At 44.5% G+C, this 26,386-nt stretch overlaps 1 protein-coding gene across 4 annotated transcripts in view; it reads right to left on the reverse strand.

Annotated features, from left to right (window-relative positions):
- Nucleotides 1-26,386, reverse strand: part of LOC129837920 (thrombospondin type-1 domain-containing protein 7A-like) — a 109,031-nt gene that overhangs the window by 54,922 nt on the left and 27,723 nt on the right. For all 4 annotated transcript variants that reach the window (XM_055904449.1, XM_055904448.1, XM_055904450.1 and 1 more), the window contains exons 2-4: nucleotides 9,910-10,741; nucleotides 5,784-6,038; nucleotides 4,621-4,802 (exon numbers count right to left, since the gene is read on the reverse strand). In XM_055904449.1, the coding sequence (XP_055760424.1) occupies nucleotides 4,621-4,802; nucleotides 5,784-6,038; nucleotides 9,910-10,741 (1,269 nt within the window). The remainder of the gene's footprint in view (nucleotides 1-4,620; nucleotides 4,803-5,783; nucleotides 6,039-9,909; nucleotides 10,742-26,386) is intronic.

Here is a 26,386-nt window from a genome sequence, read left to right on the forward strand (position 1 = left end):
GCTCTTGATTAGAGGCAGGTGGTTTGCGTTTTCCTCTAATTAAGAGTCATATTTAGGTAGGGCGTTCTCACTGTTTGTTTGTGGGTGATTGTCTCCTGTGTCGTCGAATGTATGTACCATACGGGACTGTTTGGCTGTTCGTTTTCGTTTCGATGTCGTCTGTTTCCTGTCCGTGAGTTTACGTGTAGTTATGTAAGTTTATGTTCAGGTTTCGTTGACGTCGTTTTCTTGTTTTGTAAATTTGTAAGTGTTTTGTTTTTCGTGTTGCCATCATCGTCGTTGTAAATAAAAAGATGGCTTATTTCCCTACTGCTGCATTTTGGTCTGATGATCCTTCTCTCCTCTCCTCGTCCGAGGATGAGGAGAGAGACAGCCTTTACAGAATCACCCACCACGCTAAGACCAAGCGGCAAGGGAAAACTAAACGGAGTAAGGGACAGGGCAACAAGGACTTCTGGACTTGGGAGCAGATATTGAATGGAGAAGGTCCCTGGGCTAAGGCAGGAGAGAATCGTCGCTCTCAGGAAGAGAGGGAGGCAGCTAAAGCCCAGCAGCTGGAGGCACTGAGGAGAGCAGAGGCTACCGGAGAGAGGAACCGGAGCTATGAGGGAACGCGTCTGGCACGGAAGCCCAAAAAGCCCGTAAGTAACTCCCAAAAATTTCTTGGGGGGGGGCTAAGAGGTAGTGGGCCAAGGGCAGGTAGGAGACCTGCGCCCACTTCTCAGGCTTACCGTGGAGAGCGGGAGTACGGGCAGGCGCCGTGTTACGCAGTAGAGCGCACGGTGTCTCCTGTACGAGTGCATAGCCCAGTGCGGGTTATTCCACCTCCCCGCACTGGCAGGGCTAGATTGGGTATTGAGCCAGGTGTCATGAGGCCGGCTCAACGCGTCTGGTCTCCAGTGCGTCTCCTCGGGCCGGCATACATGGCACCTGCCTTACGCATGGTTTCCCCGGTTCGCCTACATAGGCCGGTGCGGGTTATTCCACCTCCCCGCACTGGTTGGGCAACCGGGAGCATTCAACCAGGTAAGGTTGGGCAGGCTCAATGCTCAAGAGTGCCAGTACGCCTCCACAGTCCGGTATTTCCGGCGCCACCTCCCCGCCCCAGCCTAGTACCTACAGTGCCTACACTACGCACTAGGCTACCAGTGCGTCTCCTGAGCCCAGTTCCTCCTCCACGCACTCTCTCTGTAGTGCGTGTATCTAGCCCGGTGCCTCCAGTTCCGGCACCACGCACTAAGCCACCTGTGCGTCTCCAGAGCCCTGTACACACTGTATCTTCTCCCCCTACTAATCCTGATGTGCTTGTCCTCAGCCCGGTGTCACCAGTGCCGGTGCCTCGCATCAGTTACAGAGTGGGCTTTGAGAGTACAGTGTGCCCTGTCCCTGCTTCCCGCACTAGTAGGAAGGTGCTTATCCTTAGCCCGGTGCCTCCAGTTCCGGCACCACGCACCAGGTCTACAGTGCGCCGTATCCGGCCAGAGCCATCTGTCTCACCAGCGCCATCTGAGCCATCCGTCTCCCCAGCGCCATCTGAGCCATCCGTCTCCCCAGCGCCATCTGAGCCATCCGTCTCCCCAGCGCCGTCTGAGTCATCCGTCTGCCAGGAGCCTGCAAAGCCGCCCGTCTGCCATGAGCCTGCAAAGCCGCCCGTCTGCCATGAGCCTACAGAGCCATCCGCCAGACAGGAGCCGCTAGAGCCGTCAGCCAGACAGGAGCCGCTAGAGCCGCCCGCCAGACAGGATCTGCCAGAGCCGCCCGCCAGACAGGATCTGCCAGAGCCGCCCGCCAGACAGGATCTGCCAGAGCCGCCCGCCAGACAGGATCTGCCAGAGCCGCCAACCAGACAGGATCTGCCAGAGCCGCCAGCGAGCCATGAGCAGCCAGAGCCGTCAGAGAGCCATGAGCAGCCAGAGCCGTCAGAGAGCCATGAGCAGCCAGAGCCGTCAGAGAGCCATGAGCAGCCAGAGCCGTCAGAGAGCCATGAGCAGCCAGAGCCGTCAGAGAGCCATGAGCAGCCAGAGCCGTCAGAGAGCCATGAGCGTCGAGAGCCGTCAGCCTGCCATGAGCGTCGAGAGCCGTCAGCCTGCCATGAGCGTCGAGAGCCGTCAGCCTGCCATGAGCGTCGAGAGCCGTCAGCCTGCATAGACCTGCCAGAGTCCCTCAGCCAGGATCTGCCAGAGTATATCAGCCGGGACCTGCCCCTTGTCCCGGTGTTGCCCCTTGTCCCGGTGCTGCCCCTTGTCCCGGTGCTGCCCCTTATCCCGGTGCTGCCCCTTGTCTCGGTGCTGCCCCTTTTCCCGGTGCTGGTCTTTATCCTGGTGCTGCCCCTTATCCCGGTGCTGCCCCTTGTCCCGGTGCTGCCCCTTGTCCCGGTGCTGCCCCTTGTCCCGGTGCTGCCCCTTGTCCCGGTGCTGCCCCGTCTCCTGGTGCTGGCCGTTTATTTAGGGGATGTGAGTTTTAGGGTGGTCATTGGGAGGGGAAGACAGAAGCGGGGAGTGACTATGGTGGTGTGGGGACAGCGTCCTGAGCCGGAGCCACCACCGTGGTCAACTGCCCACCCAGACCCTCCCCTGGACTTTGTGCTGGTGCGCCCGGCGTTCGCACCTTGAGGGGGGGGTTCTGTAACGGTCCTGACCTGTTTTATGTTGTTTTTTATGTGTTTATGGTCAGGGCATGTGTTTTGGGTGGGCAGTCTATGTTATCTGTTTCTATGTTGGTTTTGGGTTGCCTGGTATGGCTCTTGATTAGAGGCAGGTGGTTTGCGTTTTCCTCTAATTAAGAGTCATATTTAGGTAGGGCGTTCTCACTGTTTGTTTGTGGGTGATTGTCTCCTGTGTCGTCGAATGTATGTACCATACGGGACTGTTTGGCTGTTCGTTTTCGTTTCGATGTCGTCTGTTTCCTGTCCGTGAGTTTACGTGTAGTTATGTAAGTTTATGTTCAGGTTTCGTTGACGTCGTTTTCTTGTTTTGTAAATTTGTAAGTGTTTTGTTTTTCGTGTTGCCATCATCGTCGTTGTAAATAAAAAGATGGCTTATTTCCCTACTGCTGCATTTTGGTCTGATGATCCTTCTCTCCTCGTCCGAGGATGAGGAGAGAGACAGCCTTTACAAGATCTGTCGCCAATTGGATGGAAACCTAGCTAGTGCGCTAGTCCCGTGTGGCTTTGATTATGCCTGCACCTCACGGTTCACCAGCAGCCCTAAACATCTTAAGAATACTCTACCAGCCAAACAAGCTGGTACGAATTGTACTTAAACTCCTCCCTCATACTCATCTGGAAGTTGAGCATTTTTTTGTCTCTATCTCTGTAATGTGTCTGTATCTCTGTAATTTGTCTCTATCTCTGTAATGTGTCTGTATCTCTGTAATTTGTCTCTATCTCTGTAATGTGTCTGTATCTCTGTAATTTGTCTCTATCTGTAACGTTCGTCTGGTGGTGTATGAACGGACCAAGGCGCAGCGGGTGATGAATACATAACGATTTATTTAAAACAGACGAAACACTGACAAAACACTAGAACAAACTACAAAACAATAAACGAAGGCAACAGACCGGAAACAAACAAACTTACATATAGACGAAGGACGCAAGAACAGGAACAGACTACCTAAAACGAACGAACAAACGAAACAGTCCCATGTGGATTACACAGACACAGGAACAATCACCCACAAACAAACAGTGAGAACAACCTACCTTAATATGGCTCTCAATCAGAGGAAACGCCAAACACCTGCCTCTAATTGAGATCCATACCAGGCAACCCATTAAACCAACATAGAAAACACATAACATAGACTACCCACCCAAACTCACGCCCTGACCAATTAAACACATACCAAACAACAGAAAACAGGTCAGGAACGTGACACTATCTCTGTAATGTGTCTGTATCTCTGTAATTTGTCTCTATCTCTGTAATGTAAGTATATATATTTATGTAGAAAATAGGGACCACAATGGAAATAAGTCCCAGACTTATTTAAAAAATCTTTGTGTATATATGTATATATTTTTTACTGACAAATAAAATCAACCAATCAATCCAAACTGAAAGAGTCATCTGTTACAAAAGACTAAAAAGTTTAATGTCATTCAGAGATTGTCAAGCCTTCTATACTGGGTAGGCCTACAAGGTAGGGAGGGAAGTATTTTCTGTTTGTCAAGATTGACATATAGTCTATTTATTGTGGTGTTAAAAACACAAACCATGATATGGAAGTGCCAGAAGTCGGTATGCTTTGTTTATTGATTGTGTGGTGCATTGGCACAGAAACCTGTTGGTGGTAAACTCTTTTTATATAATTATAATTATGGCTCGTCTGGGGTAGTCGGCGAACCCCTGACTTTTTGGCCCCTCGACTGTGAAACAAAAGTATGCTGAAGTCGATATCCACGTTTATAAACACAGGGTCGTAAACGTGATTTAGAGTTAATTCTATGAGGGGGAAGGGTGTTCCATTTATTTTAATGTACAAGGGGAGGGTCATGTGAAAATATTTTTACGTTGGGGAGGGGGGGTGCATATTTTTTTAGGACACCTTTGACCAGTCCCTTATATATAGGAAAGACTTTGTTATGGAAAAGTGTTATATATAGAAAAGCCTCATTACCATCTTTGTCGTTGAGGTTGTTGAGGTAGGTCAGTAGTTCGGCGTTGGCCTGGACACAGTACACCTCTCGATTCTGGAGGCCTCCCCCACACAGGCCAGTCTGGTTGCTACGCCGACGGTCCTGTTGGCTTAGCAATGAATCCACCCTACAGTCCCTCCACTCTGTAGTCCTCCAGGTGTAACTGTGACGGTGACAGAGATGGGTGTGTGGGTGTTTTGCTGTCGAAACACATTTAAAATCTGACTGATGTTTCTTTAGCTAATCAAATCCCTGACATGTCTGTGCTATAAAAACACATTTGTGACTTGTGTGTTGATCTGTTCTACCTGCATCTGAGGCTGCAGCTGCCAAACTTGAATTATACTAATCCTTATCGTTCCACTACAACTTCAATAGCTATCAGCTCCATGTTTGGCTAATTGCTTCCAATCCATGTAACACATGAGTAATATGAAAAGATACATTTTAGTCATAAAAATAATACATTTTAAAGGCTATGTCACGACTGATAGTTTTATAGATGGTGTGGTTTTGAAGTATTTCGCAGAATCGGAACAGGAAAGCTCAAGTGTTGTGTGAATGGTTGTGTAAAGACGGGATATGATCTGTGTGTGTGTGTGTGTTTGCGTGGCAGGTTACAGGATAGACAATATTGTCATAGACTCCACTTGACTGGAGTCTGTGTCTGGCAAAAGCTCAAACACTTGCACCAATCTTTCTCCATATGCTCTCTCCTCCACCACAGACACAGGCCCACACAAACAAACTCATAAGGGCCACCCAGGAGAGCGCATTAGCTAGATGAAGTAGCTAATGGGAAATCAACAGGATGAATGTATCACCTCTGTCAGTGAGAATCCAGTAGACTTTGGGATGTTAGTGCACTAAGTGGTTCCAATTTGTTGAAAACTTCCTGGAGGCCTATCAGGTTCCTGAACTATGTACGGTAGTATCTTTCGACACACTGGTACTACTGTGTAATACATTACATTTGGACACGACATTTCATAATTTTTAATTCCACTAATACAACATTGACAACCCACGTTCAAGCTCTAGGCCTACCATAAATGTTCCGTATCTTTCTTACCATATATTTAGTGTAAAACTATAACTTCCACACATACAGCCACACATCCTCATGACACTAAGTGACACTCACGTGGCGCAGGGCAGTACTCCATCCCCCTGGGGGTCACATGGCTCCGTCTCCTCCAGCGGCGGACAGTCCTCCCCCTCCCCCACGGAGAACTGGTGCACGCGTCTGGTCCTGGAGCGTTGGCCCCGGGGGGACTCAGGGTCTGGGTCTAGACAGGCCTTGGAGCAGGGGCCCCAGTCTGCCCACTCGCTCAGCTTACAGTCCTTAGCGAGGATGCAGGACTGGATCGTCAGAGGGAGGTCCCTGGGCAGACACCGACTGGAACACAGAGGTGAGGCGAGAGCAGAGGAGTGGCAAGGTCAGTAATCTGAGATCAGTCTGGGAGCTGCCTGCAGTTTGCGACAGTTGATGTGAAAGCTGGTCCTGAGGGAGCCCTGTGTGTGTTGGTGGTCCTAGAACAAGTGGTCAGTGGGTTTCAAAGACAGTTGAGGGACATTTTGAGGTAGAATTTGGCGTATGTTGGTGGAATGTTAGTTTTCGTCCTGTCTATTGCAGTGTGTCATTCATCAAGGAAGCATTGTTTTACGTCAGATAGACTGTTGTGTTGGGTGACGCCACCACCTGTCGGAAGACAATGGGAAGCCAGGGGTCATTCATCAATGAGCTGGATGTAAGTACATGATACTAATACTATCATATACTATAACGTACTAATACTTGTACTATAGTAGAATGTACATTATACTAAGAATGTTGTAATAAGCTGTATTTAAGAGTCCTTAAGGAACTGACTGGCATTGAACCCTAGTACTCAACCCTTCACTCAGAATCATCACAACTTAATAAACAATGCAGAAAAAAGAGATGGAAAGGGTTTGTACAACAGCCCCCACATTTAGGATGTGAAATGGTTGCTGGTTCAAATCCGGCTCAAAGGACCATGAGAAGAGGGGTTTTGTACATGTAATACAATACAATACATAAAGTTACTTATACTAGGTTCATATCTACATCAATTCTGAAGGGTAGTGCCTCAAAAGCGTCAGAGTAGTAACCACAACTGATCAATCACCAAAAGCAATCACTCAGTTAATCATTCAACTTGCAATTAGAGCTAATGAATAAACGCTGCCTCTTTAAGCTCCTTTAAATGATTAGGAATGAATGCCGACCATTTTCTGTTCCTTGCTCTGTTGCGTGCATTGCCTTTCCCTGAGGCGCTGCGGCTGACGAGCTTTTACTGCTAATTACAGCTCTGCTTCATTTAGAAACCTCTCATTTAGACGACGCCGATGCCACACCTCACCTCTAGCTTCTCACATTTCTGCTAGAAACGAGTGAAACTGGTTTGACAAACGCTTGAAAAAGAGCCTGAGTTGTGTGTTTAACCACTCTGTCTCCACAGATTAAGATACCTTTGAATTCTTTGATGTGGTGGGCCTGCAGGTGTGACGTCAGACGAAGATCCGCTGTGCTGCCAGCAAGGCACGCTGGTAGAGTTTCTTTCTCAGTGAACAACATTCAGGAATTAAAACAAAGGTTTTGTGACACAGTGAGGATAATGGCTTGCGTCCTGACTCCGATGAAACTTCACACAACTTCACACAGCCTTAAAGCGTCCATTGACCCTTTTCACGGCATCTCAATCTCTTTCAGTATTTGATGTTTTTGTTGTGTCAACTTTTTATTATATTCTGCATTGTTGTAGGGGTTTTGAAGTCTTAAAAGTATTCATACTTTTAAAAAATCTCTGTCAGTCAGACAGAACAGGGACAGACAAACAATTTCACTTGAAATAAGAGAGTAATAATATTTCAAAAACACTCAAACTCTCGTTTTAAAACCAATAAAGGTTATACGACAAACAACAAGAAATGCCATGAAATTCCACAAAGCAGAGTTTGGTTTCTGAAGAATATCCACATTGAACCCAAACGTGCTCATTACACAAGGCTTTGGCTAAGAAACATGTACAATTGAAGCCTACAAAACCAGCTGTAGGTCAGGGAATGTGAAACCCTGGGAGAAAACCTTTAACCATCTTTTTTAGCACCTTGATGAAAACACAGTTTAGAAAACAGAGTGGAATGGTTGGAAGGCCAGTGAGGCCAGTGAAGAGAAACATAAGCATGGTAATATATGAGAGACTCAAATATGGGAGACTCAAATATGGAAGACTCAAATATGGAAGACTCAAATATGGGAGACTCAAATATGGGAGACTCAAATATGGGAGACTCAAATATGAACTTAAAGATGTAAAGTGATACTTTCTAGAAGTGCTTCTGATGGTAAATGGAAACTTCAGAGGCCAACATGTAAGCTGGAACCTACAGTAAATAGCCAACACATGCATGCTGTTTTCATATGATTACATGTAACGACAGCCACTATTTCTACAACCAGGCTAAAACAAAGTCTAATGAGTCAAGAGAAAGCTGTGGCCCAACGATGACAGATGTACATCAAACAAAATGGGAAATGAAGTCAGCATGATGTTCGGAGGACGACTGCCTAGATCATTGGATATCGCTTCAGAGAGAACCCAGCAAACCGGGAACATTCCCAGAACATTAGCTAAGATTCTCATTAAGTTCTAGTTAGGGTTTTATCTAAATTTAGGATGATAACATCCCAAAAACACCCCCAAATTTTTTTTGATAAGAACGTTTTTACTTTATTCAAAAAATGTTTTAAAGGAAATATCCTTGGAATGTTCTCTTAACATTCACGAAAATGTTGTGCACAACATCTGTAACAACCATCACAGAACATTCCCCCAAATGTTCTCATTAGGTTTCCAGGTAATGTAATAACACAATGTACCAGTAAAGTTTTTATAACAAACTGCTGCAACAAAATATAAGGGCAACGTTCTGGGAAAGTTATTGCAACATCAGGCAAATGTTTTATCATCATCGCAACTGGACAGTTTTTGTGTTATGAACACATTGCCACAACCTAACGAATGTTCTGGGAACTTTCACAGAAACAATGTTGGTTTGCTGGGAAGTTTGTTCCACTTTTCTGAAGTGACAAAAACAACAATGAATATTTCAGGACCAGAAATAAACAAGTCAAAGATTAATATTTACCTTCCTAAGGGCGTAAGATTTGTTTTCACGGTTCTTTTGAAATATTTGATCCCAGCCACTGCTGAGAAATTGGCACCAACAGCGCATTAATGAATATATTTAGTACATAATTGATCAAATCTGTAGCATGTGACACATACATAATGTGGATGTAAGGCTATATAACGGAGACTGTAGCTCTCCTTGCTAGAGATGAAAGACCTCATGGATTCTAAGATGAGAGGGACTGTACCGTGCTGACATTTGAAGTTATTGTCACTCAGCATAAAACAAAGACATCATTCAACGTGAAAGAAAGAGCTTCAAGCCAAGACAGGGCCCAAGGAAATGTCATTTTACTTGAAAGGCACACGTGCAGTCTTGTCTACTGTATAGCGTAAAAATTATATAGTATGTGAAGAACCTGAATCATTGATAACCTGAACCATATTCCTAATGTGAAAGATTTTTATAAAAAGTATTTGGTCAGTAGCATTTAAAAACAAATGACTGTTCTTTTTTAAGTTGAACTGAAATTGCTCTTAATAATCAAGCTTTTTGATTTGAAATTGCATTGTGCAACTCATCCTGCTCTTTTACAGTCAAAGATCACAGAAGACTTTTCAAAGTGCTTTACAAAGTGCTGGCTAAGATTTAATCCCTGTCACGGAATGAGCACCAGTGAATAAAGTAGACATCAGAAGGTGGGAGTGCTCCATTGCTTTGACAGCAAAGCAGAGACAAATAACCATTCCCCTACCTGTCATCCACTGTACATCAGTACAGTACATCACCTCACAACGTAATACTGTACTTACAGTTCTGCAGAAGATAAAAACAACCCCTTGCAAAGGCCTGTTTAGACATGTGGCTGGTTTGTGCCTATTTTAAGATTGCGTGTTATTTAAGGACAAGCCAAGAGATAACTCAATATGATGACTCACAGAATTACAGTTCTGAAAGGACAAAAACACATGGTTTCCTTTGACCAATGAAATATCATGGTTTGCCCATTTAGACTAAAAGTACAATTTTAAATGACAACCAGCACACAGACACAAACTAAGGCATAAGTATTAACCCAGATCCTGAAATACTGATGCTGAGCCACTTACCTGAGTCCCACCGTGCTCCCGTTCCTGTGTGCACAGGACACCGTGCGACTCTGGTATCCCACCTGGATGTCCCAGAAGGGGCTCTCCTGCCTGTTGAGCCGGTTCCTGGTCCGTTTCTTCTGGATCAGCTCCCTAGTATCAGGGTCTTTGACCCCAGGCCTCTCCCTGGCCCCCCCTTTACCCTTCCTACGCTTGGCCTGCCGCACCGGCCGGGAAATGGGGAGAGAACAGGGCATCCAGGGCCCCACCCTGAGGCTGTACACCCCCTCAGGCCCCTTACAAGGCCCTGGCTTACAGGTCTGGAACTCAGTCAGGTTGGGGCAGGCGAAACCCCCGAAGAGCGGAGGCACCAGGACACTGCGCACCCGGTTCTTTAGGCCGGTTCCACAGGTTTTTGAGCAGGATGTCCAGCGGGTGAACTCAGACACTACACAGTCATGAGGGCAGGGGATGAGGCAGGCCTGCTCTAGTCGAGGCTTGGGCTCAAAGTACTCACAGATGTTGTCGTCTCCGGGAGACTCGTCTGACCTTAGTATGCAGCCCACCTCCCGAGTCTGAATGCCCTCCTCACCCCCATTGCATACGTATGGCCGCATGCCCCCAAAGGTCCTTGCTGACACGGACACACACTGGTTCCAGGCACCCAGTTTCCAGTCGTAAAGGTCCTTGTGCCAGTCGCATACACGGAAGCAGTTCTGCTGGTTGGTAGGCCGCTGGGACTGGTCACAGTTGGTGTGGAGGGTGGTCCAGCCATCCACGTGGGCACACCACACAGCCCGACTCTGGCTGCCACCTGGGCCACAGTCACTGCCCATACATCTGCCCCATGGCCCTTGGGAACAAAACACAGACAGGGTTAAAATCACCTTCTTTTTTTGCATCAAATGGTAAAGTGGATACAGTTTACACTATACAGTATATCAATTGATGGGAAATTGATTATTTTAGGGGCGGTAGTTTATGAATCATTTAGAAAAAGCAAACCATACAAATATCATCCACAGGCGCAGTGGACGGATCGATGGAGACCAGTAATGTCATAGAGAACCCGGACCACGCCTTCATACTCGCCGACAGAGGTACATAGCACATTGACAATTCATGCACAAAAAAATGTGTACATCATCTATTCTACTATAGCTCCCCTTTCCGCTCCACATTATTACTCTGAATGAAGTCTCCATTGCAGCCGTTACACAAGAGCTTTCTCTAACTTTTCCCCCCACGCCAAACCTCATCACAGTAAAAAAGCTGCGGCGTAATAGTCGTGCTGTTCATTGAGTCATTCAGCTCAACCTAATCCTGACAATGTTGTGCTCTGACGCTGTTATCCACATGCTAGTGATAGCACAGGACAACCGAGAAAGAAGAGGAGACTAATGTACAGCTTCATCTCAGACCAACCCCAATCACTGGTCACTTTAATAAATGGATCACTAGTCACTTTATACAATGCACTCTAAATAATGCCACTTTAATAATGTTAACATATCTTACATTACTCATATCACATGTATATACTGTATTTTATACCATCTATTGCAATACTTACATGTACATATTCTCATTCACCTCTTTAGATTTGTGTGTATTAGGTAGTTGTTGGGGAATTGTTCGATTACTTGTTAGATATTACTGCACCGTCAGAACTAGAAGCACAAGCATTTTGTTACACTCACATTAACATCTGCTAACCATGTGTATGTGTCAAATAAAATGTCATTTGACTTGATTTGAATTGATTGTGTTAGATGATGGTCTCGAGCTGAGTGGTATCCGGGTGAGGGTGCCTTGTGTTTACCCACATTGCACCCCTAAACTGATTCCCCCCCTGTGGAGGACGAAGAACCCTAGTCTGCCTGAAACAGGCTGAAACATTTCCTGCAATTATCAGACCCAAATGCCTCAGATGACAGTCTATTAGTGGACTCATCTCCTCGCTCAGCTGCTGATCTCGCAGGCAGGAACTGGCTTGAAACAGCGTATCAGCATGTCGACAGAGGCCTCAAGGCACATCACACATGGCTGTTTTATTTCCCCCTATATCAACACAAGATCAATGCCCTGCTGTCAGACTACACATGTATCATATATAGTTGTGATTCAGGGGATGTCTGGGCATCCGTTAGCCACCGATCAGATTGGGGTTCATTTAGTAGCCTTATGAAATGGGGTGTCTGGGGTATTCGGCACAAAAGAGGCAGGGGCTGAACTATCTGAAGCATTCCCAAGGCTTATCCCCATGTTCTGTTTTCCTGAGTAAATGAAACCCTAGCAAAATGATTTGCCGCGGTATATCAGACCTATTACCACAGGTATGACTAAACATCTATTTTTACTGCTCTAATTGCATTAGTAACCAGTTTGTAATAGCAATAAGGCACCTCTGGGGCTTTGTGGTATATGGCCAATGTACCATAGCTAAGGGCTGTATCCAGGCACTCCGCTTTGCGTCGTGTTTAAGAACAGCCCTTAGCCGTGATACATTGGCCACATACCACACCCTCTCGGGCCTTATTGCTTGAATATATAACTCAGGGGAGATTTTTCTTTCTTTTGTGATCCTAGTTAACATTTTTAAATCATGTCCAAGGGCCTTAACAGGTCTCCCATAGGCTCAAGTGCACATACTCCCAACTCTAAGCAGCAGATTATGCTGGAGTAAGAAGTGTAACATCCCCACTGTGGAGAGTCAGTCGGATCTCTCTGTCCCCATGTGATCATTAATGAACAGACATGTTTTGGCTCCCACAGGGTCATCCTCACTAAGGATGGAGTCACACAGAGCTGTTCACTTGGTTGTGTTTGCTTGTTATTTATCCTTCTAAGACAGGAACTACTTACTGCCAAGGTCAGGGATTATTTTGAGCTGTCCTTGCTGTGACAGATACTATAGTGGTGGTCCTATTGCCAAGAAATTCCTGTCGTTACTTCTGGTTTAGGTGTCTCATAGAGCACTCAAAATGTCTGTCATTCTACAGAATGTCAGGACCAGGTTGGACAGGTGTTATTATGAGCAGATTAGGTTGCTTTAGGAAAACCACTTAAAATAAAGTGCTATCACATCTCAGATGGCCAAAGCTATAAAAAATAACTGTAAAATGAAAGAGCCAAGGGCCTTGTATCCCCAAACTACCATACCCAACTCCGAGTAAAGTTCAGTTGCAGCACAGAGTGAAATGGAATACAAAAAGCCTTCTTAAATACAATTGCACGTAACCCTTGGCAGAGATGAACGTCAACATATTAAACATGCCAAGTTGAGCCCCTGTTAAACCCAGTAGAGAAATTAGTTAGCTAAAAGGCCTACAAACAATCTAGCCAAAAAGCTTGCAAACAATCGGATGAGCATTACACAAGGCCAAACTATGTATCCCTTCAGAGAGACCATGGAAAGACAAAGGATGAAGAGACAATCTCCACATAGTCCTAAGGGGTAGTACAGAAGTCTGCATTTGAAGAGAATGCATCATAAGTTCTTAAGTTACTAAAGTATGGTCAGACATTTCATTTCACTTTCAAATGAACATTGACCTTTAAAAACAAATAAACAACACCAAATTGGGTTATAATGAAAAAGAGAAAAATATGTCTGAGGAGAAGGAAGAGACCAGAGGCTACCACTTAATGTCTGCTGAAAAACTTTGAGCTGCTTAACATTCATGGATAATTACCAACCCTATGTTCAGTGTGATCTGTGCCCTTGGCCATGTTTCTCTAAGCTACAATCCATTGACTAAAGCTCTTCCTCTCACAATTGACCTGAATGTCATTAGCTGGAATACCACAATGACGCTTCCATGGTTTAAAGGGCTTTGATGATTTTGATTCATCAAGCACAACATACAGCACCGCACGTAACTCTGAGGCAGACCTTCGATTTAACCCACACAATGTTAAACAGTTTCTTCCATTTAATTATATTTTTCACAAATAGGAAACATTGTGCAGACTCCGTGTCATTATTGATGCCATGCCATCTTCATGAACACGTGTCATGGTTACCATCTGCTAGTCATCTCTTTGGATTCAGCTAATTAAATCATTAATTTCAGTGATCAATACCAAACCGAAGGTGGAATACTGCACTGCAGCTTGTAGGAGACAGACTCATTTGTCACTCCTGCAGTGACAAGATATTTTTGGCATTCTGCACAAACCACCCATTCATGTGTGTCTGTCAAAATCCAATTGTCAATGCATTCAACAGCAGACAAATTTCAAAAGGTCAAACGCAATGGGCCATGCTCCACTTAGAAATCTGTCAGGAAATATGTTCAAGCTGTCAGTAACAGTAAGAACACGATCAATACACCTCATCATTTCACATGGATCTCTTATGTGTGTTGTGGGAGTTTATGTTGTTGCCCAAATGTTCTCTTGCCCCAGTTTGAGGCAGAATGTGGTGGGAAAGGCAGTCAGTGGCCTTTAAATAATGGGATAGGGATGGGAGTGTCCCTCCTGCTTTGCAGTGATATTCAACATGCCCATCATGCAGCTCTGACAGGCATGCTTTATGAGAACACAGGAAAGGTAAACCAGATAACCAACAGTAAATCCTACCGCAATTAGTCACAAGCCACTGAATCATATTTCAATGAAAGGGAGAGAGCTGTTTTCAGATAACACGCTTATGATCTATTGTAATGTGGTCTGACACAGTAATTGGACCAAATCAACAATCTACCATTCATAAAATTGTCATGTTGACATTTGAAGTTCAGAGGTTGGACATTTTGATTGATTACTTCCACAAATTCTAACTGATTCTGTCTCTTCATCTGGGAACAGATTGCAGTGTTTTTCTTAAACAATAATTATAGAAAGGATCAATGGCGGGAGGACATAATGAACACATTTCACAGCGGAATAGACTTCCATTATGCAAAGGAATAGAATGGAATGGATTTTGATGTATATTTTGGACTTCCATCAACACAAGCGCTTATTGAACTGGGATACAAATAATCACATGTGCTGCAATGTAGCCTATATGGTGATCACTTTACGAGATTAAACGAGTTGTAAAAAAAAAGAAGGTATGTAGAAAAGTCATCTTTATTTATACCAAAACACAAAATGTAAACCACTGAAATATGAAATATAATCCAGAAAATAATGAAATAGCATCGTTGCAGGTTTTAGTTAGATATCCTAATCCATGTAAAACATTTGAAAGCCACTGCAATACAAAAACAAAGCCCCCGAAATGATGCCAGCAAAACTGAGAGTTTTGAGTAAGGATAAGACAAACCACAGAGAGAGAATGTGCCCCTTGGTGCTTGGCACTGCAGTTAAATATTAATATGATGCCAGTTAGGAGCACATTGTTGACTCCAATCTAAAGAGGCACTTCCATGGAAGACTTCCTTGGTGTGGTAGAGGATGAGGGGTGAGAGAGGGGTTTCATTCTACAATCTGCCTTTAAAAAAAGCCAGCCATTAGTCTGCGAGGAAGAGTTGCACTTTACATGAAGTGAGCTGGGTTGTGAAAACAGTTGCATGTGTTGCTAGGAAGCCTGCACGGATACCATGAAAAGGGGCATCTTGTTTCCATTTCTCCTTTAGCAGGGAAAATCATACTGTCGCTGTTATTGCTATAAAACCTGGGGGCATATACAGTCCATACAGGCATATACAGAATAACACCTGTCTAATGTTACGCTAATGCTTTATGTGACCAACTCTTCGCTGTTTGTGTCTGCTATTGTTGTTAGTCAATTTCGTATCAATTTTGGGGTTAAAAGTGCTCTTGGCATGAATGTGTGTGCCAGTACAGTGTGTTTGTGTTGTATGTGTGCACGTGTGTGCATGTGTGCGGACGTGTGGGTGCATGCACAAGCGGGCGAGTCTGCATGTGCCGTGTGATTGCCTGCACGTGTGTGTGACTGTTGCTCCAGGGCCAGAGATCTGATAATGTACCTGCCACTTTATTGAGATAAATGGTCCAATCACACGGTGAGATCTCCCACCCTCTGGAGCGCCTCTGTTTAAGATTAGATTACTGCTGCCTACGATGCATCATTCTCTACATCTCAATTCAATAGTAAAGTAACACAACACTGGGAAACTCCATAGAATAAGGATTTGCAACTGGCACTGGGGAGGTGTCTGCCAAACTAACACACATGTTCTAAAAGGCAGCCAAATGCAGCCCAATTAAGAGCAACATGAAGGTTTAAAATGGTCATGTTATAGCTGACAGTCCACAGCAGGTCATGGATGAAAGTAGAAATAGAAAGTGAAAAGACAAATCATTTTTTTGGGTGGGCCGGAAACTATTACTAAGCGTGTGTGACGTATGCTTTGTCTGCTACAACACAGCGTACGTGTAGAGAACAATACAATTAGGAAGTCACCGTTTAGAAATGACATTAATCCTATAATCTTATAATTCTCCCATTACAAAGCTCTGAAGACAAAATACTAGTAATTCTCAATAACACTTAGAGGTAATTCTCTATGATCCCAGCAAAGGTTGGTAGTTCATATCAACTAAGTTACATTTGTTGATCATATGACAGGTAACTTCAAAGGGGACAAACCATCTGTAAAGGTGGTGGGAACGTTTACAGTACTATACTCCAGACTAAACACTGCTCTTCAAAGGTCGTTTTGACCAGTCAATGGCCAGCGTGCCTTTTTCACCCTGGGCACTAATCATAGATTAGACAAAGCTTAGAGTTGCTAACATGGATCCTGATCAGAGAGAGATGTTGACATGTTAGTGTAAACAAGATCTTTGTTTGGATCAGGACAGGAGAAAAGACAAGGACAGGAATAGGCTGAGCGGTCCTCAATTCACGACAATGTCATGTGATCCACAAAATCATCATGTGACCTGTTACGATTGAGAAGGATCTAAGATTGATGTTAGTAGATGGAACATGTTTCTAATCAATTAATGGCTATATAATATAACAGAAATGTTGAGAAATTGTCGTGTTGGGCTGATAATTAAACTCCACAGCTGGGATGATTGTACTTCTAATTAGTGCAGGATGGGAAAATAACACTTCTAGGACACTAGTGCCTAAACTTGGAACACGAGGTGTGGACTCTCTTTCCTGGGCCTATGGGGATCCCTCTTGGATTGTGATTCAGCAGCACTATTCTTTTGGACTGAGTAGGAGTGTGGGAGGTGTTGGTAGAGAGTGGATACCCCAGCCAAGCCTAGCACAGTGCACACACACACACACACACACACACACACACACACACACACACACACACACACACACACACACACACACACACACACACACACACACACACACACACACACACACACACACACACACACACGTTGGGCCAAAACAGACAGACTGCACTCACACTTAGGTCGACACACAGCTTTCTGTCAACTCTTTTCATGTTTTCTTTAGTTTCATATCAGCTGTGAGATGTACGATGTAAACAGCAATATAAATACACCTTCGGGGTGAAAGACATTAACTTTCTTTTGTATCATGTCTCCAAATCAAAACAAATTAACATTGATTCCACTTAAATGCAATACTAAGCCCTCATTAGAATGTGTCTGTGTGAATACCAAATCTGAATGTCAGATTATGTAGCACTGTACATACTGTATTTACATGGCATGTAAGCCCTGACATCAAGAATAGAAACGTGTCATGCTATAATTCACCATCATTCACTTGAACCATCTAAAGCCAGAGGACCTATCATTTACAATACAGAGACAACATGCCAGACAACAGATGCAAAGGCCTTTGAGTGCAGGAAGTGTGTGCCAAAGAGAGTAGTTTACCCCCACACCTGTTCTTTCTCCAGGCAAACTAATTCTACCTTTTTCATTTCTTGATTCTAACAGCAAGGGTCGGGTAGACGTAGCTAGTGGTCCCTTGGGTGATCCAGTTCTATTGCTTTTTGGGGGAACGGTTTCAGAGTACATGACGGTGAGGTTGGGGGAACGGTTTCAGAGCGCATGACGGTGTGGTTGGGGGAACGGTTTCAGAGCGCATGACGGTGAGGTTGGGGGAACGGTTTCAGAGCGCATGACGGTGAGGTTGAGGGAACGGTTTCAGAGCACATGACGGTGAGGTTGGGGGAACGGTTTCAGAGCGCATGACGTGAGGTTGAGGGAACGGTTTCAGAGCTCATGACGGTGAGGTTGAGGGAACGGTTTCAGAGCGCATGACGGTGAGGTTGGGGGAACGGTTTCAGAGCGCATGACGGTGAGGTTGGGGGAACGGTTTCAGAGCGCATGACGGTGAGGTTGAGGGAACGGTTTCAGAGAGCATGACGGTGAGGTTGGGGGAACGGTTTCAGAGCGCATGACGGTGAGGTTGAGGGAACGGTTTCAGAGCGCATGACGGTGAGGTTGGGTGAACGGTTTCAGAGAGCATGACGGTGAGGTTGGGGGAACGGTTTCAGAGAGCATGACGGTGAGGTTGAGGGAACGGTTTCAGAGCACACGACGGTGAGGTTGGGGGAACGGTTTCAGAGCGCATGACGGTGAGGTTAAGGGAACGGTTTCCAGAGCTCATGACGGTGAGGTTGAGGGAACGATTTCAGAGCGCATGACGGTGTGGTTGGGGGAACGGTTTCAGAGCGCATGACGGTGAGGTTGGGGGAACGGTTTCAGAGCGCATGACGGTGAGGTTGAGGGAACGGTTTCAGAGCACATGACGGTGAGGTTGGGGGAACGGTTTCAGAGCGCATGACGGTGAGGTTGAGGGAACGGTTTCAGAGCTCATGACGGTGAGGTTGAGGGAACGGTTTCAGAGCGCATGACTGTGAGGTTGGGGGAACGGTTTCAGAGCGCATGACGGTGAGGTTGGGGGAACGGTTTCAGAGCGCATGACGGTGAGGTTGAGGGAACGGTTTCAGAGAGCATGACGGTGAGGTTGGGTGAACGGTTTCAGAGCGCATGACGGTGAGGTTGAGGGAACGGTTTCAGAGCGCATGACGGTGAGGTTGGGGGAACGGTTTCAGAGCGCATGACGGTGAGGTTGAGGGAACGGTTTCAGAGCTCATGACGGTGAGGTTGGGGGAACGGTTTCAGAGCGCATGACGGTGAGGTTGAGGGAACGGTTTCAGAGCGCATGACGGTGAGGTTGGGTGAACGGTTTCAGAGAGCATGATGGTGAGGTTGGGGGAACGGTTTCAGAGAGCATGACGGTGAGGTTGAGGGAACGGTTTCAGAGCACATGACGGTGAGGTTGGGGGAACGGTTTCAGAGAGCATGACGGTAAGGTTGAGGGAACGGTTTCAGAGCTCATGACGGTGAGGTTGAGGGAACGGTTTCAGAGAGCATGACGGTGAGGTTGGGGGAACGGTTTCAGAGCGCATGACGGTGAGGTTGGGGGAACGGTTTCAGAGCGCATGACGGTGAGGTTGAGGGAACGGTTTCAGAGAGCATGACGGTGAGGTTGGGGGAACGGTTTCAGAGCGCATGACGGTGAGGTTGAGGGAACAATTTCAGAGCGCATGACGGTGAGGTTGGGTGAACGGTTTCAGAGAGCATGATGGTGAGGTTGGGGGAACGGTTTCAGAGAGCATGATGGTGAGGTTGGGGGAACGGTTTCAGAGCGCATGACGGTGAGGTTGGGGGAACGGTTTCAGAGCGCATGACGGTGAAGTTGAGGGAACGGTTTCAGAGCGCATGACGGTGAGGTTGAGGGAACGGTTTCAGAGAGCATGACGGTGAGGTTGAGGGAAACGGTTTCAGAGTGCATGACGGTGAGGTTGAGGGAACGGTTTCAGAGCGCATGACAGTGAGGTTGGGGGAGGTTTCGCTGCAGTCTCTCAGCAAAGTGTTGAGACATTTACTGAGATCTCAGTTCTCAAATTGACAGCGACACTGACTGCAAGTCCACTGTGAGGTCTTGTTAGGATGTTGGGAAATAATGTTATATTATGTTTACAAGAGAAGCATATAGTGAAAGGGCAAAGCAGTGATGATAGGTTTATCGTCCTCTGATTTCTTTGTCAATATTTCTGCATGCTTGTATTAAATGTTCTGTTCATTCTGTAGGTATTGATCTGGCTGGGCATTTGACTCAAAAGGTTTCAATGTGTTGCTTGCCTGGATTGGTCAATCACTTGTTGAGTCCAATTCTTTCCAAATGAACACTTATCCTCCAATCCCGAAAACACTGTGATTGAAATGGTTTTTAAAAGACATCCCCTGACCAACATTTGGGCACAGGTAAAATGGCAGGTGAACTTATTACCAGGGTCAAATCAACTGTGTCAATTTGCTGTAGAGGTTCAGATGGTGGATAAGTTAACTTGGAACTGTTGAAGGTTTGTGAATGACTAAATACATACACAAAACACAACATGCTCTTAAATATATAACTTGATTTGAACAAATACTTATAATACATACAAATAGTATGATAAAACCAGAATATCTTCTTCACAGTGCTCATGTGCCTACGTGTTGCATGAGCATACTGTGTATGTACATGTTGCTTTAGATAATATTTTCTGCATGAAGTGATATTTCCTGCATAGATGCGGAGGAAAGAACAAATACAGCGAGCGGAGGATGAGGTAATCATCTCAATGTCAACTCTGTAACTAAGAACAAATGCTTTGAATTATGAATCAGGGACTCTACTGCATGCTATGCCAGTGAACATGAATGCTGTTGAAGGCTATGGCATCTTTAAGGATAAAATAGAGAGAAAATATGTATTGGGTGTACTGCATTGACATTATAGCATACTCTCCAAAGAACTGCTGGAAACTGTCAAATGATTTAAAAGAGATTAAGGTGTTTTTCACGACAGTGAACTTGATCCAGCAGCACATTGCCTAATCATCCTGCCATGAGTGGAAGACGAAAGAGAACATCATTCTCTACAAGAAACATCAACTTCGTCAGAAAGAACTGTACTCTGTTCTCACGAAAATAATGTATTCATCACGTAAAGTTTCTGCTTCATCTCTTGGTTTAATTACACACCAGGGTTAAGCTCACTAAATGCAATTTTATAGTCTTTTCCATCCTCATCTTGCTATTACAGGAACACGAGCCCAGTTGGTATCCGCGCTACACCGAAGTGACGAGTGGCGTTGCACCTAATGAAATCATGAGGCAGAAAAGAGCAGGGAGAAAAGTGTTAACCTGGAGCCACAGAAATAGCCCCCGTGTCAACTGGCGGGGAGAGAACTGTGATACCAATCTCAAGTATTTCCATCCACAGTGCTAATGCTCCAATCCCCCTCATTTCCCCCTCCATGTTCACCTGACAGTTCCTCCCTCTGTTAATTGGCCAGATGGGGAGATTATGGCACCTCTGGGACACGGTTGCTAGGATATTAATGGTGGTCACGGAACAGACACGGATCTCGTCATTTCTCGCTTCTCTTTGGTGTAAAGGTCTCAAATTAGATGTTCTCAAAGGTTTTGGTTTTCAAACATTGCACACCAATGGCTGATTTTGTCCATATGCTTATTTACCAGTATAGCCGTACTGTATGTCCCATATTAAATAGAATACAATTTTATTGGTCGGGTACACAAATTTTGCAGATATTATTGCTGGTGCAGCGAAATGCTTATGTTCCTAGCTCCACAGTGCAGTAATACCTAACAATACAAAACAATACAAGGTACAACAAAAAATAAAAATAAAGGAATTAATAAATATATAAATATAAATATACAGTGAGCTCCAAAAGTATTGGGGCAGTGACAGTGTTTTTGTGTTTTGGCTCTGTACTCCAGCACTTTGGATTTGAAATTATACAATGACTATGAGGTTAAAGTGCAGACTGTCAGCTTGAATTTGAGGGTATTTGATCCATACAGGCTGAGCGGTTTAGAAATTACAGCACTTTTTGTACATACTGTAGTCCCCCAATTTTAGGGGACCAAAAGTATGGGGACAAATTCACTTATACTGTACGTGTATTAAAGTGGTCAAACGTTTAGTATTTGGTCCCATATTCCTAGCACATAATGATTACATCAAGCTTGTGACTCTACAAACTTGTTGGATTTGCTGTTTGTATTGGTTGTGTTTCAGATTATTTTGTGCCCAATAGAAATTAATGGTAAATAATGTATTGTGTCATTTTGGAGTCACTTTTATTGTAAATAAGAATAGAATGTTTCAAAATATATCTATGTGGATGCTACCATGATTACGGATAGTCCTGAATGAATCGTGAATAATGATGAGTGAGAAAGTTACAGATGCACAAATATCATATCCGTCAAGACATGGTAACCTCTCACCATTACAATAGCAGGGAGGTTTGCATTTTGGGGGGGTATGATATTTGTGCGTCTGTAACTTTCTCATATCATTATTCATGATTCATTTAATTAATTCAGCATTATCCAAAATCATGGTAGCATCTACATTAATGTAGAAGTGTTTACAATAAAGGTGTCTCCAAAATGACACAATACAGTATTTACCATTCATTTTTATTGGGCTCAAAATAATCTGTAATCATACTCAATCCATGTCTCAATTGTCTCAAGACTTAAAAATCCTTCTTTAACCTGACTCCTCCCCTTCATCTACACTGATTGAAGTTGTTTTAACAAATGACATCAATAATCCATAGCTTCCACCTGGATTCACCTGGTCAGTCAATGTCATGGAAAAAGCAGGTATTCTTAATGTTTTGTACACTCATTGTACATACGAAGTGTGTTAAAACAGTATTTAAATATTATTCAAGTGACCAGTGTTCAATGACTATGTACATAGGGCAGCAGTCTCTAAGGCACAGGGTTGAGTATTGAATGGTAGCTGGTTAGTGACAGTGACTAAAGTTCAGAACAGGGTACTGGTCAAAGGCTGGCTAATGGTGACAATTTAACAGTCTGATGGCCTGGAGATAGAAGCTGTTTTTCAGTCTCTCCATACCAGCATAGATGCACCTGTACTGTCGTCGCCTTCTAGATGGTAGCAGTGTGAACAGATTGAATAAATGTGTCAGATTGATATCAATGTGTCAGTTTCGAAAGATACAAGCTTGACAAAAGCCACACATATTTTACATACACTGCATTGGTGTATGCATGCAATACCATTTGGAGTTCATACACTCTGTTTGCCCCTGCCAGCTGTGCAGCTCTCTACCCTGTATTTTCAAAGAGCCAATGTAAGGAATCAATATCAATAATTGATGCTAAACTGTACAAATCAAGGGCCCCCTGAAAGATTGGCCTGTGGCCAGTAAATATTGCACAATCATATAGCTTGAGAGAGAAGGAGGTGCTATAAGAGATCCCCAAAGAATTCATTAGTTCCAGGAAAATGTACCAAATTGCGGCGGGGGGGGGGGGGGGGGGGGGGGGGGGTCTGTTTGTACACCAGAACAGTAGCATAAATCAGCATACACCAACACATGAGCCAATCTACTAGAAGGATGTTTAGTGATCCATAGGAGTGATGAAACTGTATGAGGAATGTGCCTGCTTGCCAGTAAATCCACATGGCTAAACCTCTAGTGTCCAGCACCTGGACCACAAACTTACAACATGAAAAACACATCTGAATTAACGTTACTTTGAAAATGATTTGAGAACGTCTTTACAGCTAACCTTTTGAATGAGATCCAGATTAGATATAAAAGAAACATATGTTGGGTTGTATTTATAGACCATGAGCATCTTCCATATTCCATGCATTCCTGATATTTATCCGAGCACTGAATCCTCTATGAAGCAACGGAAAGCTACATGAGAGAGAAACTCATTAGCCACAAATAAACCACCCACAGTTCCTCACATCTGTTCCAGCTCCACACATTAGAACACACCACCTTCAATGAGTCACAGTAGAACAAGATGCTCCATTCTCGGCTCTCTCTTTGGTGATGTCTTTGCAGGTAGAGACTGCAGCTTTTGCTGGTGTTTCATTGTGGAGCGGGAGGCCTGAGGCCACACTCGTCGGAGGGGACACATACTCTTCGCTGTGATCACACCAGGGGTCGGGTGCAATAAAGGCTGCCACCCTCAATCTGCAGGCCAGGAGATGAATGAGCAAACCTCTGTGTTTCTGCTCTTTGATTCCACCGCTGTGCTGAGCGAGGTAAACATGAGAGGAGAGGGGAGAGAGGGGAGGGCTTCTGTCTTAGAACACACATACACTCTGAACACACACACACACACACACACACACACACACACACACACACACACACACACACACACACACACACACACACACACACACACACACACACACACACACACACACACAGAAACACACCCATTCAGACATGTGCCCACATGTCCATAGTTGCTTATCAACGGAAACAATCAAGGGAGAAGCGAACGTCTGCTTTGCATCTGCAGCTTGAAACGTCATCATCATCCTACTTACATACAAATCCCTCTTCCTCCATCCACTCACAGTATTTCTCAGCGCAGTGACAACCCGCAAACAACCTATTTAGATTCCATGCGAGTTAACACAATCAGACTATACACACATAAACAAATAGCTTTCCTGTATCTGGGATAGAACACGAACCCCAAGGGCAATACATTTTCCAAACGCAGCCAGGAACCCCGGGACTCATCTCGTCAAACATACAGTAGACACCTTTCCCTGTCACAACATCTGGAACTGTCCACAGTTGAAGGTTTAATCACGTCGCGGCGGCAGGGCTTTAGGATGGGTGGTGAGAGAGTGGCGAATCCATTACAGTGGTAATCAACAGAGAATGGGACAGGAGGGCAGAGGGGATGGAGCGCTGCCAGGTAGGCAGGCTGGTGGCACACATAGTAGGGAGCAACAACAGCATGGGCATGGTGGTACTGTACCCAGACAGACTGACAGACATACAGACACAGATCCCCCTCTACATGCTGCCTCATGGTTCCATCTGTTAGTGTTAGGGGGCATGGGTGGAGAAGAGGGGGAGAGCAAATATGACGACGGAAGCATTTCTGCCTCCAGTAAGTGTGTGTGTGTGTTTGGGGGGGATTGTGTGTATGTGTGTTTGTGTGTGTGTTTCTGAGTGACACTGAAGACATTCAGTGTGACAACTGTGAGTGTGATTTGGGAATATTGTAGGGTAAATTTGTTGCAAGCCAGATGTTTAAGGCTACATGGGATTTATTTCCTCCCAAAACATGTTGTACTAGCCTAGTCCAGGGTTCCACAACTGGCGGCCCACGGACCAAATTATTGTATTTTTATTTTATTACGTTTTCTGAGCAAAACAATTAATGAAACGTAAATCTTTTTTTTATTGTTGGACATAAAAGACTGTAAAAACAACACCAAAACAGCTCCAAGTGATTTACATTTTCTAAATCTGTTCCAAAATATTTTACGCATAATAATGAGATATGTGATCGTATGCAAATGTAAGCAAGGTTTGAAATTATTATGTTTTAGTCAAATATTATATCTGTTTGGGCTTGCAGTCTACAAATCATTTGTAAATATGTTCCGGCCCCCTGACCATCCACTCAATCATTTTTTTAATCTACATTAGTTGATGATCCCTGCCCTACTTCATGATTTATTTGTGCGAGTATACGAATGAAGGACATAAGATCGTTTTGGAGCTCAGAAATGTAACAACTACAAGACAATCCAATAGATCGGATTGAAATTTGAGCGACTGAGTGGATACAACTAAAGTCAAGGCATTTTCTGATGGGCCGAAGTCGAGCTCTGTAAAAGAGAGTCTGAGGGAGTCATCTGGTAAAGACAGTCTCTTACTTTGTAGCCGTGATCCTTAGCTTCGCCTTTCCAGGGTCAGATGACTTTAATCCAAAGAGAAGTGTTCAAAGAGACCCCAGTAGGTGGACAGATCAAAGAAACCCAGTACCAGCCAAGGTCCATGTTCTTTAACACTGCATTTCCTGTGAATCCAACACTACTCTGCCATACTACCATACCCCCCACGTCTCAAAGAGAGATGGGAGAAGTTTGGGGAAATGGAAGGATGAGAGGAGAATGATTCTCCCGTGGTAGCACTTTGATATAGGATTTGAGGAACGTAAAGTCATGCAATTTTCTAGAAACGATAAGAGAGATAGTGGGCTGGATGTTGAAGTTGCTACAAGTGTATTTTGCTATAATATGGAAAAGTAGTTTGAGTTTAGAGATTTGTTTTATGTACATTTTAAAATACAAATACAAAAGAAATAGGAAAATAAGATGGACTGGTAAAGTAAGTCACCTGGTTTTCACAACAAGGCCGAAACACATTGGGATATAAGCTACATTTGAGAATACATTTATTTTGATGGATGGAAATAAATGCCGTCTGAAGTTGAACAGCGCACATCACTTTTGATTGCCAAAGTCGTGTAGCAATACCCAGCCACTGAGGTAATAAAAAGAGAATCTCTGACTTAATCAATCTTCGGATTTGGCAGCAGCCTGGACTTAAGAAGTCATATTATTCCCCTCGCCACATTATTCCATCCTGAAGGTCTGCATCTATTTTCACAACGGTCTTCTGTAGCTACTTCTCTGTTCTTCTTTCTCCCTCGTTCTCTTACTATCTTCTCT

This window comes from Salvelinus fontinalis, chromosome 38, assembly GCF_029448725.1.
Source record: "Salvelinus fontinalis isolate EN_2023a chromosome 38, ASM2944872v1, whole genome shotgun sequence".
Taxonomy (NCBI): Eukaryota; Metazoa; Chordata; class Actinopteri; order Salmoniformes; family Salmonidae; genus Salvelinus; species Salvelinus fontinalis.